Source organism: Hyperolius riggenbachi, chromosome 1 (assembly GCF_040937935.1).
Source record: "Hyperolius riggenbachi isolate aHypRig1 chromosome 1, aHypRig1.pri, whole genome shotgun sequence".
NCBI classification, from domain to species: Eukaryota; Metazoa; Chordata; class Amphibia; order Anura; family Hyperoliidae; genus Hyperolius; species Hyperolius riggenbachi.
In genome coordinates, this window is record NC_090646.1 from 338,456,259 (window position 1) to 338,468,655 (window position 12,397).

At 45.0% G+C, this 12,397-nt stretch overlaps 1 protein-coding gene across 3 annotated transcripts in view; it reads left to right on the forward strand.

The window, feature by feature from the left end:
* The first annotated feature begins 4,211 nt into the window (after positions 1 to 4,211).
* AP3D1 (adaptor related protein complex 3 subunit delta 1) overlaps positions 4,212 to 12,397 on the forward strand; it is a 177,487-nt gene continuing 169,301 nt past the window's right edge. For all 3 annotated transcript variants that reach the window (XM_068233969.1, XM_068233971.1, XM_068233970.1), the window contains exon 1: positions 4,212 to 4,390. In XM_068233969.1, the coding sequence (XP_068090070.1) occupies positions 4,295 to 4,390 (96 nt within the window). In that variant the 5' untranslated portion in view covers positions 4,212 to 4,294. The remainder of the gene's footprint in view (positions 4,391 to 12,397) is intronic.

The following is a 12,397-nucleotide window of genomic DNA, read 5'->3' on the forward strand; positions in this document are numbered from 1 at the left end:
TCCAAAAACAGTATTTTGAACTTTTCAGACATTCTTCATCATTCTCTCTTTTCTGCTTAATTTCTATCCAACCAATCTGTACAATTCCTAGATATATTTATCTTGGCAGTTTCAATGCATATTTTAGTGTATAGGTTTATAATAAAGTTTTTGCACTTATTACCTGATTATTCTGATCCATGCTAGACTTCTGGCCTCAAAAGTGACACTACATTGTCTTCTCTTTATAAATTGTTTTATTTGGCTAGTCATGTTGCAATAAACCTTCTTCTTCCTTTTAGGAATAGCTAGTCTGAGGTCTCTCCACCTTGCTTCAATCTGGAGAGTTGTGGTAGCAAATACCTTGATTTCCAGCACAAAATCGATATATTTATTTTACTGATTGTACATACAAGTGAGATTGTATGGTATCATGTATGGTCACACCATCCAATCTTAAATGTTTACTCTGCTCACAGTGTATTTGCCTTCAGAAGCCTCTTGTGATGAGACCTGAATAGCAACTGTGGCATAGTAAGACAGGATTGGCAGGTGCACCGTGCACACGCATGTATGAAGAGGAGCTTACCTTTCCATAAGTATTTGATTTTTGATCCAAGGTCAACATTTGTTTCTCTTGAAGGATTGAATTCTAAACTTAAAGGGTACTGAGCACCCTTGACTTAGTTTTTTTACAATGAACCTTCCATAAATAAGGATTGTAACACAGAATGCCGTTGAGGGGCCAGGGGTTAGGGGAGCACCCAGGGGCGTTTCTTAGTGTGGGCGGGGTAAGACATTTGCCCCCAGGCGCTGGGTCCCTAGGGGCGCCTAGCCGTGACTGTGAGTTTTTTTTTTATACAGTATTACATTATTCCCTTGCGGGTAGCGCAGTGAAGGGGGAGCAGCGGACACAGCAGCGGGGAAGGGGGGACGTCCCCCCCCTTCCCTCATATTAAGGCTCCCCCTCCCTCGCTCTCACCTCTGGAATTCTGTAATGTCGGCGGCTGCAGCGGGCGGGCCGCACAGCCACGGCCGCACAGATGCAGTTCTATTCATCTGTTAAAATGGTGCTGGTGGCGGGGAACGGAACATCGTAGGAGGACGGTGCGGGACATGACAACTAGGGAGCCGATAGAAGCCCCAGGTAAGTGTCAGTTTTTTTTTTTATGTATACAAGAGAACCCCTTTAAAGGACCACTATTCCAAAAAATTGTAAAATGTAAAATACATGAAAATAAATAAAAATAACTTTTCTCCTTTGTTGCTATCACTTACTGTAGGTAGTAGAAATTGGACAGAACTGACAGGTTTTGGGCTAGCCCATCTCCTCAAGGGGGATTCTCAGGGTTTTCTTTATTTTCAGAGGAACTTAGTTATAGTGTACCTGAGATGAAAGCTTATCCTGTATTTGTTCTTACCTTGGGCTTCCTCCTGCTTCACGAAGTCCTTAAAGTCCCCCACGTCCTCCTCGGCCCCTCCATTCTGCCATGCCCCTCCCCCCTCAGGAAGCCCCGGGTAAGTAAAGCTTTTTTTCTTATTTTATTATCCCAATGATTCCTTTAAGGATTGAATCCTTAAAGTACACCCATAACATTAAGAGCAAAAAGTTAGTTATTTACCCCAGTAGGGGAAAGTCTCTGGTTGCTCCACAGGCTTCCACAATGTGGACCCATTTGCTGCCAGCCAGGACCATCTTTCTCCTGGCAGTGGCACTCCCTTTTGTGTACAAGTGTGGCTACAATAGAGAAATGTACCCTGGATGTACAGTGGCTTGCAAAAGTATTCGGCTCCCTTGAAGTGTTCCACATTTTATCACATTACTGCCACAAACATGAATCAATTTTATTGGAATTCCATATGAAAGACCAATATAAAGTGGTGTACACATGAGAAGTGGAACGAAAATCATACATGATTCCAAACATTTTTTACAAATCAATAATAAGAGGGGTGTGCGTAATTATTCAGCCCCCTGAGTCAATACTTTGTAGAACCACCTTTTGCTGCAATTACAGCTGCCAGTCTTTTAGGGTATGTCTCTACCAGCTTTGCACATCTAGAGACTGAAATCTTTGCCCATTCCTCTTTGCAAAACAGCTCCAGCTCAGTCAGATTAGATGGACAGCGTTTGTGAACAGCAGTTTTCAGATCTTGCCACAGATTCTCGATTGGATTTAGATCTGGACTTTGACTGGGCCATTCTAACACATAGATATGTTTTGTTTTAAACCATTCCATTGTTGCCCTGGCTTTATGTTTAGGGTCATTGTCCTGCTGGAAGGTGAACCTCCCCCCCAGTCTCAAGTCTTTTGCAGACTCCAAGAGGTTTTCTTCCAAGATTGCCCTGTATTTGGCTCCATCCATCTTCCCATCAACTCTGACCAGCTTCCCTGTCCCTGCTGAAGATAAGCACCCCCAGAGCATGATGCTGCCACCACCATATTTGACAGTAGGGATGGTGTGTTCTGAGTGATATGCAGTGTTAGTTTACCATCACATGTAGCGTTTTGCATTTTGGCCAAAAAGTTGAATTTTGGTCTCATCAGACCAGAGCACCTTCTTCCACATGTTTGCTGTGCCCCCCACATGGCTTGTGGCAAACTGCAAACTGGATTTCCTATGCTTTTCTGTTCACAGTGGCTTTCTTCTTGCCACTCTTCCATAATGGCCAACTTTGTGCAGTGCACGACTAATAGTTGTCCTATGGACAGATTCCCCCACCTGAGCTGTAGATCTCTGCAGGCTCGTCCAGAGTCACCATGGGCCTCTTGACTGCATTTCTGATAAGCGCTCTTCTTGTTCGGCCTGTGAGTTTAGGTGGACGACCTTGTCTTGGTAGGTTTACAGTTGTGCCATACTCCTTCCATTTCTGAATGATCGCTTGAACAGTGCTCTGTGGGATGTTCAAGGCTTTGGAAATCTTTTTGTAGCCTAAGCTTGCTTTAAATTTCTCAATAACTTTATCCCTGACCTGTCTGGTGTGTTCTTTGGACTTCATGGTGTTGTTGCTCCCAATATTCTTTTAGACAACCTGAGGCCGTCACAGAGCAGCTGTATTTGTACTGACATTAGATTACACACAGGTGCATTCTATTTAGTCATTAGCACTCATCAGGCAATGTCTATGGGCAACTGACTGCACTCAGACCAAAGGGGGCTGAATAATTACGCACATCCCACTTTGCAGTTATTGATTTTTAAAAAATGTTTGGAATCATGTATGATTTTCCTTCCACTTCTCACATTTACACCACTTTGTATTGGTCTTTCACGTGGAATTCCAATAAAATTGATTCATGTTTGTGGCAGTAATGTCACAAAATGTGGAAAACTTCAAGGGGGCCGTATACTTTTGCAAGCCACTGTATTTAGAGAGTTATGTCTATTTAATTCCCCCTCATCTGTGGCTAATCACAAGTTGTAATTTGATCTCTAGTTGAACTTACCCGGGGCTTCTAATGGTCCCCCGCAGACATCCTGTGCCCGTGCAGCCACTCACCGATGCTCCGGTCCCTGCCACCAGTTCTCTTCTGGAATTTCCGACTTTAAAGTCGGAAAACAACTGCGCCTGCACGGCCGTGTCCTTGCTCCCGCTGACGTCACAAGGAGTGTACTGTGCAGAAGCAGATTGTACTGGGCCTGCGCAATACACTCCTGGTGACGTCAGCGGGAGCAAGGGCGCGGCTGCGCAAGCACAGCGGGTTTCCGATTTTTAAAGTTGCAAATTCTGGAAGTGAACCACAGGTGAGGACCGGAGCATCGGTGAGTGGCTGCTCAGCCACAGGACGTCTGCAGAGGACCATTAGAAGCCCCAGGTAAGTTCAACTCTTTTTCACCTACAGTAGTCCTTTAAAGCTTATTACGCTGCTGCATATCTTTAGAGTAGAGAGAAAGTTTAAGTCCGCTTTATATAAAAACATATATTTAAATAGATTTGTATATTAGTCGAAAAAGGAGAAAAGTATTTGCACCTAAAAGATGAACAGTTGTGAGCTATGGAGTAAATACGGCTGTCCAGGTGAGCTACAAGCAGCATCTAGGCCCCCTATTCTCAGTACAGTCAGCACATGACACACGACACAGCGCTGCAGCTGCCTGACTGCTGACAGCCCAGCACAGGCTACGCTCCTCACACGCATCCTCCACCGGGTGGGGGAAGCAGAAAAGCACCCAGGCTGGCTGTTCCGCCTTTTTTGTTGTCTGTCACGTGTATTTTGTGGGTGGGGGAAATAGTCAGCTGAGCAGCTGCCATTTTGTGTGTCCGTGTCCGGTGACAGGAGAGTCCAGCGGGGGCTCTTCCCGGTGTGCGGACATGGCGCTCCGTATGGTGAAGGGCAGCATTGATCGCATGTTTGATAAAAATTTGCAGGACCTGGTGAGAGGTATCCGGAACCATAAGGAGGATGAGGTGAGGCCCTTGGAAAATGAGGGGAATCAGTAAAAGCCGGCTATGGATGGAAGGGGATGATGATTATGAGTGGGCGGCTGCTGCTATAGGTGGCAGGATGACGGTCCGTAGTGACCTGTGACTATCTGTGGCTGGGGAAGAGCTCCCTGACGCTGATACTGGGACCTTACACATGGGATTTGCCATGGGTTGAGGAGACCCCAGAAATGGGAAGCGGGGGTCTCTCTCACTATCGACGTAGAATTCAATGTTTGCAAGCATTTATAAATGCAGCAAGCTTTGCGCTGTGGTTTTGACCCAAATGAATGAATGGATGATGTGGCATCAGCAGTAGCAAGCATGTTTGGTAAGCGCCCCATATTGACTGCTGATAGCACTAGGAGGCATGCAGAGCAGTGAAAGGATGGACTGGAAGATGATTAGATATACAGTAGTTGACTGCTATGGCATCTAGTTCTGCAGCTTACGTTCGCGTTTTCCAGGTTTTTTTTGTATGCATTGCTTCAGAGGGAGGGTAGCAAGGGAGGTATTTACCTTTCATTTTTGCAGCATCAAAAAAAATCTACATTACTACGAATTACTAATAAAAGTTTGGTCATTGTAAATGAATGATTTGGGTACTGGTTTACTGCTTCTTTTTTTTTTCTTTTTCTTTTATGGTATGTCATAATCATAAGCCTCCTCCCAACACACATCTGCTCCTCTCATAAGGCATCATTTCTACTTCCTCTTTCCATATCTGGCACAATTTTCCAAACAAGATCATCCCTCCATCTCTAATCCAGCTAAATACAATGTTATATTTGAGTTATGTTTAAGAACCCCAACTTTAAAGTGCAACCCCAACCATATAAATCATTTCCTCACAATCAGGCCAAAATCCAGTGGTCTATTATACATTTTAATTCTGCTTGCATAGATTCTGAATGGCGCAAGTCAAAGCAGATTCGTTTCAGAATGTTGTTGTTTGGTTTCTCCCTGTGCCATTGATAACTCCTCAGAGTCTGTTCCTAATTAACTGTAGAGTAGAGCAGAGCTAGAAAAGAGTCAGTGAGTGGGTACAGTGTGTTGTAGTTCAGGAGAGTGCTGAGAGTACTCCCAAGCAAGATTTTTGTAAGTGCTGTTACCTGATAGTAATTTTTGTGCAACAGAAAACTATCATTTTAACATCAGAGAGAGAGAGAGAGAGAGAGAAGAGAAATGGAAAGAACAGATAGAAATACTTTTTCATGTGTTTACATACATTTGTATATGTCTGGGAGAATACTTTTGTGTTAATTTTCTGCACAGGAAGACAGAACCAATATTAATTATTGGGCAAGTGCACACTGAAATGCATTTTCCCATGTAGAAAAAAAACCTGACAGCAGTGAAGGACTGCGTGCGTTTTCACTATTAACTTATGTGGAGCAACATACACACTGGGCAGGAAACTCATTCAGAAAACTGCAAATACAACTGACAGACAAGTGTGCTCCCAGGTTTAGAAGAGAAGAACATTTGTTAATGTTGCTCAGTTTAACCACTTGAGGACCACAGTCTTTCTACCCTTTGAAAAGGCTTTCAGAGTCTTTTTCCATTCAGACCACTGCAGCTTTAACAGTTTATTGCTCGGTCATACAACCTACTATCTAAATGAATTTTACCTCCTTTTCTTGTCACTAATACAGCTTTCTTTTGGTGCTATTTGGTTGCTGCTGGGATTTTTAGTTTTTATTATATTGATCAAAAAAGACTTGGATTTTGTCAAAAAAAATGATTTTTTTTTTAACTTTCTGTGCTGACATTTTTCAAATAAAGTAAAATTTCTATATACATTTTTGTCCAAATTTATTGTGCTACATGTCTTTGTTTAAAAAAAACAAAAAACAACCCAATAAGTGTATATTGGTTTGGGTAAAAGTTATAGCGTTTACAAACTAAGGTGCAAAAAGTGAATTTTCCCATTTTGAAGCATCTCTGACTTTTCTGAGCACCTGTCAGGTTTCATGAGGTGCTCAGAATTCCAGGATAGTATAAATACCCCCCAAATGACCCCATTTTGGAAAGAAGACATCCCAAAGTATTCACTAAGGGCCCGTTTCCACTATTGCGTTGCGAAATCGCTGCGGCAAAATTCACATGCAGATGCGAATTTCGCACACGTGTACATGCAAATTTTTGTGCGAATTTGCATGAAAAGTCGCATGGATGACGATGTATGCGAATTTAACCATGGCAATGCCGGTGTGCTTTTCCATTGATTTCATGCGAATTCGCATGAAAATTCGCATACCAAAACAGCATGCAAATTCCCTATTAAATACATTAGCGGCGATTCACCTGCGTTCCACACGCAAGCGAATTCTGATGTCTCTGCCGTGCAGAAAAATCCTGCACAGGAAAACTGACGTGGAAACAGGCCCATTCACTTGTATTGGCTATGCGAATCTGCATGCAGGAAACGCATGCAGATTCGCGATAGTTGAAACGGGCCCTATGAGGCATGGTGAGTTCATAGAAGATTTTATTTTTTGTCACAAGTTAGCGGAAAATGACACTTTGTGACAAAGTTTCCATTTCTGCTAACTTGTGACAAAAAAAATGAAATCTGCCACGGACTCACGATGCCCCTCTCTGAATACTTTGGGGGGTCTACTTTCCAAAATAGGGCCATTTGTGGGGTGTTTACTGTCCTGACATTTTGGGGGGTGCTAAATTGTAAGCACCCCTGTAAAGCCTAAAGGTGCTCATAGGACTTTGGGCCCCTTAGCACAGTTAGGCTGCAAAAAAGTGTCACATATGGTATAGCCGTACTCAGGAGAAGTAGTACAATGTGTTTTGGGGTGTATTTATACACATACCCATGCTGGGTGGGTGAAATATCTCTGTAAGGGCCCTTTTCCACTAGAGCGTTTGCGATTGCTTAATCGTAAAACCGCAAACTGCTAGTGATTTTAAAATCGCTACAGTTTGCTTTTTAACATAGGAAGTGCGGTAGGTAATTTCCACTACCGCAATTCGTTTTTTACTCGATCGCGCCGCGGAACGATTTTTGCCGCGATTTTGCTATGCAGTGCATAGCATAGCAAAATCGCGATCGCAAACGTCGGGAAAACGCAGCGAAATTTTGTACATTTGCTGAATCGCAATCGCTAGCGTTCAGTGTGAACGCTAGCGACTGCTAGTGGAAAAGGGCCCTTAATGAGATTCTTTTGATTTTTTTATTTTTTTTTCCCCCACACACAATTGTCCTCCCACCCAGCATGGGTATGTGTAAAAATACACCCCAAAATGCATTATACTACTTCTCCTGAGTATGGCGATACCACATGTGTGACACTTTTTTGCAGCCCTAAGGAACCCAACGTCCTATTCACAGGTCATTTTGAGGCATTTGGTTTCTAGACTACTCCTCATGGTTTAGGGCCCCTAAAATGCCAGGGCAGTATAGGAACCCCACAAGTGACCCCATTTTAGAAGGAAGACACCCCAAGGTATTCCGTTAGGTGTATGGTGAGTTCATAGATTTTATTTTTTGTCACAAGTTAGAGGAAAATGACACTTTGTGAAAAAAAATAAAAAAATAAAAATCAATTTCCATTAACTTCTGACAAAAAATAAAATCTTCTATGAACTCACCATACACCTAACGGAATACCTTGGGGTGTCTTCCTTCTAAAATGGGGTCACTTGTGGGGTTCCTATACTGCCCTGGCATTTTAGGGGCCCTAAACCGTGAGGAGTAGTCTGGAAACCAAATGCCTCAAAATGACTGTTCAGGGGTATAAGCATCTGCAAATTTTGATGACAGGTGGTCTGAGGGGCCGAATTTTGTGGAACTAGTCCTAAGCAGGGTGCCCTCTTAGATGACAGGTTGTATTAGCACTGAAGTGCAGGAAGCTCTCAAATCGGGACCTGGACATGGCAGCAGAGAACATGGGTGTGTGATGTATTGGGTGCGTAGACCAATAAGACCGCAATACATTAATTTTGACTAGACCCATGTTAAGGAGAAGGCCCCAAAAAATGTTACGTTCGGAAACTTGGAGTGGCTTCCACCGAAAAGGCTGGGCATAGTAGCTTCTTGGATTGGCGGTTGCGTATTGTGTGGCATAACGGTTGGGCTCAGCCACAATTAAGTCGTACCAGCAGTGATCAGAAAAAAAAAATTCTGTCACTGTGGTGGGGCGGGTGAGGGTTTGGCCAAGTGATCAGAAGCCCGCAGGGGGGCAGATTAGGGCCTGATCTGATGGATAGGGGGTGACAGGAGGTGATTGATGGGTGTCTCGGGGTGATTAGAGGGGAGAATAGATGCAATCAATGCACTGGGGAGGTGATCGGAAGGGGATCTGAGGGTTTGGCCGAGTGATCAGGAGCCCTCACGGGGCAAATTGGGGCCTGATCTGATGGGTAGGTGTGCTAGGTGGTGACAGCAGGTGATTGATGGGTGTCTCAGGGTGTGAACAGAGGGGGGAATAGATGCAAGCAATGCACTGGGGAGGTGATCGGGGGGGGGGGGGGGAATGTCTGAGGGTGTGGGCGGGTCATTGGGTGCCCGCAAGGGGCAGATGAGGGTCTGGTATGATGAGTAGCAGTGACGGGGTGATTGATGGGTTATCAGTGGGTGATTAGAGGGGAGAATATATGCAAGCAATGCACTGGCGAGTTGATCAGAGGTGGTCTGGGGGGGCTATCTGAGGGTGTGGGCGGGTGATTGTGTGCCCGCAAGGGGCAAATTAGGGTCTAAACTGATGGGTAGCAGTGACGGGGTGATGGGAGAGTATATGCAAGCAATGCACTGACGAGTTGATCAGAGGGGGTCTGGGGGGCTATCTGAGGGTGTGGGCGGGTGATTGGGTGCCTGCAAGGGGCAGATTAGGGTCTGATCTGATGGGTAGCAGTGACGGGGTGATTGATGGGTGATTAGAGGGGAGAGCAGATGTAAACAATGCACTTTTGGAGGTGATCTGAGGGTTGGTCTGCGGGCAATCTGAGGGTGTGGGCGGGTGATCAGGTGCCCACAAGGGGCAGGTTAGGGTCTGATCTGATGGGTGGCAGTGACGGGGTGATTGATGGGTGATTGACAGGTGATCAGTGGGTGATTACAGTGGAGAATAGATGTATACAGTACTCAGGGGGGGTCTGGGGAGGTTCTGAGGGTTTGGGGGGGAGGGTGATCAGGATCCCCCAGGGGGAAGTTTAGGGCCTAATCTAAAAAATTGCGTTGACAGATAGTGACAGGGAGTAATTGATGGGTGATTAGAGGGGTGATTGGGTGCAATCAGGGATCTGGGGGGGTGATTAGAGGGGGGGGTCTGATGGGTGCTGTGGGCGATCAGAGGGCAGGGGGGGGGACAGATTAATGTGTGTATGTGCTCAATAGGGGGGCTGCAACCTGCCCTGGTGGTCCATCGATCACTGGGACCACCAGGGCAGGAGGCAGCCTGTATAATACGCTTTGTATACATTACAAAGGGTATTATACGCTTAGATCGCGGCAGATCAGGGGTTAACAACCTGCCAACGCTGCTAATTGGCCGGCGGATTGACGTCGTGGGTGGGCAGAGCCTATTGACGGATGCGCGCGATCCCCGGCCAGCTAGTCCGCAACCAGCCGCCGCCGATCGGCGTATTGCGGTAGTTGCGGCATCCACTTTGCCGCCACCTGTGGGCGGTCGGCAAGTGGTTAAGTCACAGAAAACTTTAGAGGGAAACTATAAAGGTTTGGAATATTAATGTCACCCTTGTTAAGATATTAAATACATGCTTGAGTAATTTGAGAATACAAAATTTGAATTTTGAGAGTGCAAAAATGAAAGTGCAATTTCATAATAAAATTGGTATAAAAGTGTGCCTGATACACTTTTTTTTTTTTATCCTTCCCCCCCCCCCCCCCCCCAAGCCCATGCACACACTCAACAGCTGTATTTTAAGGCAGCCATACGCTGGTCGATTGCCACCAGATCGACCAGCAGATAGATCCCTCTGTGATCGAATCTGATCAAAGAGGGATCTTTTGGCTGCCTACACTGCTAATAGATTTTGAATCAATTTCACTATGAAACCGATTCACAATCTGTGGTGTTGCCGCCGACCCCAGTATACATTACCTGATCTGTCCCCGGTCTCCACTGTCTCTTTTCTGCTCTGGGCTTCAGCTTAACTTTACTTCCTGTCGGGGGAAGTTTTAAACAGTATAGGGCGCTCTACTCTTTAAACTTCCCCCCGACAGGAAGTAAGTGAAGCCAGCCAGAGCCCAGCGCGGAGAGGGGACAGCGGGGGGCAAGCGCTGGAGGAACAGGTAATACCGCTTGTGGCGGTCGTCGGACATTCGAACTCCGCTATCGCTGCACTCTCGACTTGCCGGCGATCGAGCGAAATTTTCCGCACGGACAGATCGACGGGATCGGTTAATCGGGCAGCGTTTGCGCATCGATTTCACAGCAGATTTGATCACGGTGATTGAATCTGCTGTCTATCGATGGGAAATCGAGTAAAGGCTCATACACACGTCGGATTTTTCTAAATGACCCGTTGTTTGGACGTCAAATCGGACATGTGTACATTCGGTCGTTCAGCTAACGCTGGTTTTGACGGATCCACCAGGCTGATCCGTCAAAACCAGCGTTATCAGCTGAACAACCGACTGTACACACGCCCGATTTGACTTCCAAACGACCGGTCGTTTGGATGTCCAAACATCGGGTCAATTGGAAAAATCTGTGTATGAGCCTCTACTCGAATTCACGCCGATAGACAGCAGATTAGATCACTGTGATCGAATCTGCTGTGAAATCGATGCGCAAACGCTGACCGATCCCGTCAATCTGTCCATGTGGAAAATTTCGCTCGATCGAAAAATCCGACGTGTGTATGTACCTTAAAGAGACGCTGAAGCGAAAAAAAATATTATGATTTGTATGTGTAGCACAGCTAAGAAATAAAACATTAAAGAGAATCTGTATTGTTAAAATCGCACAAAAGTAAACATACCAGTGCGTTAGGGGACATCTCCTATTACCCTCTGTCACAATTTCGCTGCTCCTCGCCGCATTAAAAGTGGTTAAAAACAGTTTTAAAAAGTTTGTTTATAAACAAACAAAATGGCCACCAAAACAGGAAGTAGGTTGATGTACAGTATGTCCACACATACAAAATACATCCATACACAAGCAGGCTGTATACACCATTTCTTTTGAATCTCAAGAGATCATTTGTGTGTTTCTTTCCCACTGCAGTTCTCATGCACTGAAGTTTCAGGCTGCTCGTTTCTTCCTGCAAACAGCTTTGCCTTTGTCTGTAATTCCTCAGTATGTGAAAGCCCAGCCAGCTCAGAGGACGATTTATTCAGCTTGTAAAAGATAAGAGAGAAGAGAGTAGCTGCCCTAATGTAAATAACACACAGGCAGTGTGCATAGAGGGGCCTGGAAGGGGGATTTCATAGCAGAACCACAACACTGAAGAACTTGGCAGCCTTCCAGACACAGGCCGACAAGTCTGACAGGGGAAAGATACATTGATGTACTATGCCGGGAATACACGATGCGTTTTTGCGTTCGTTTTTGCCGTCGTTTTCGCTTTCGATAGATTCTACTCTCGATTCACTGCTCGATTCCCCTCTCGATTCCTTATCTTTTCTTATCAATTACATTCACTTGAATGAGGAGAATCGAAACGAAAGTAGAATCGACCAGATCCGACAGGTTGGAATTTATCTATCGAACCCATCTATCTAAAGTAAAAACTTAACGTGTATTCCCAGCATTACAGAGACTGTGATAGTACAAAGTGCTGCAGTAAGCCAGAACACATTAGAATAGCTTTTGGAACTTGTAGGATGATAAAAAACAGGATGCAATTTTTGTTACCGAGTCTCTTTAAGATCAGATACATCAGTGTAATGGTTTCCAGTACAGGAAGAGTTGAGAAACTCCAGTTGTTATCTCTATGCAAACAAGCCATTAAGCTCTCTGACTAAGTTAGTCATGGAGAGGGCTGTTATCTGACTTTTATTATCTCAATTGT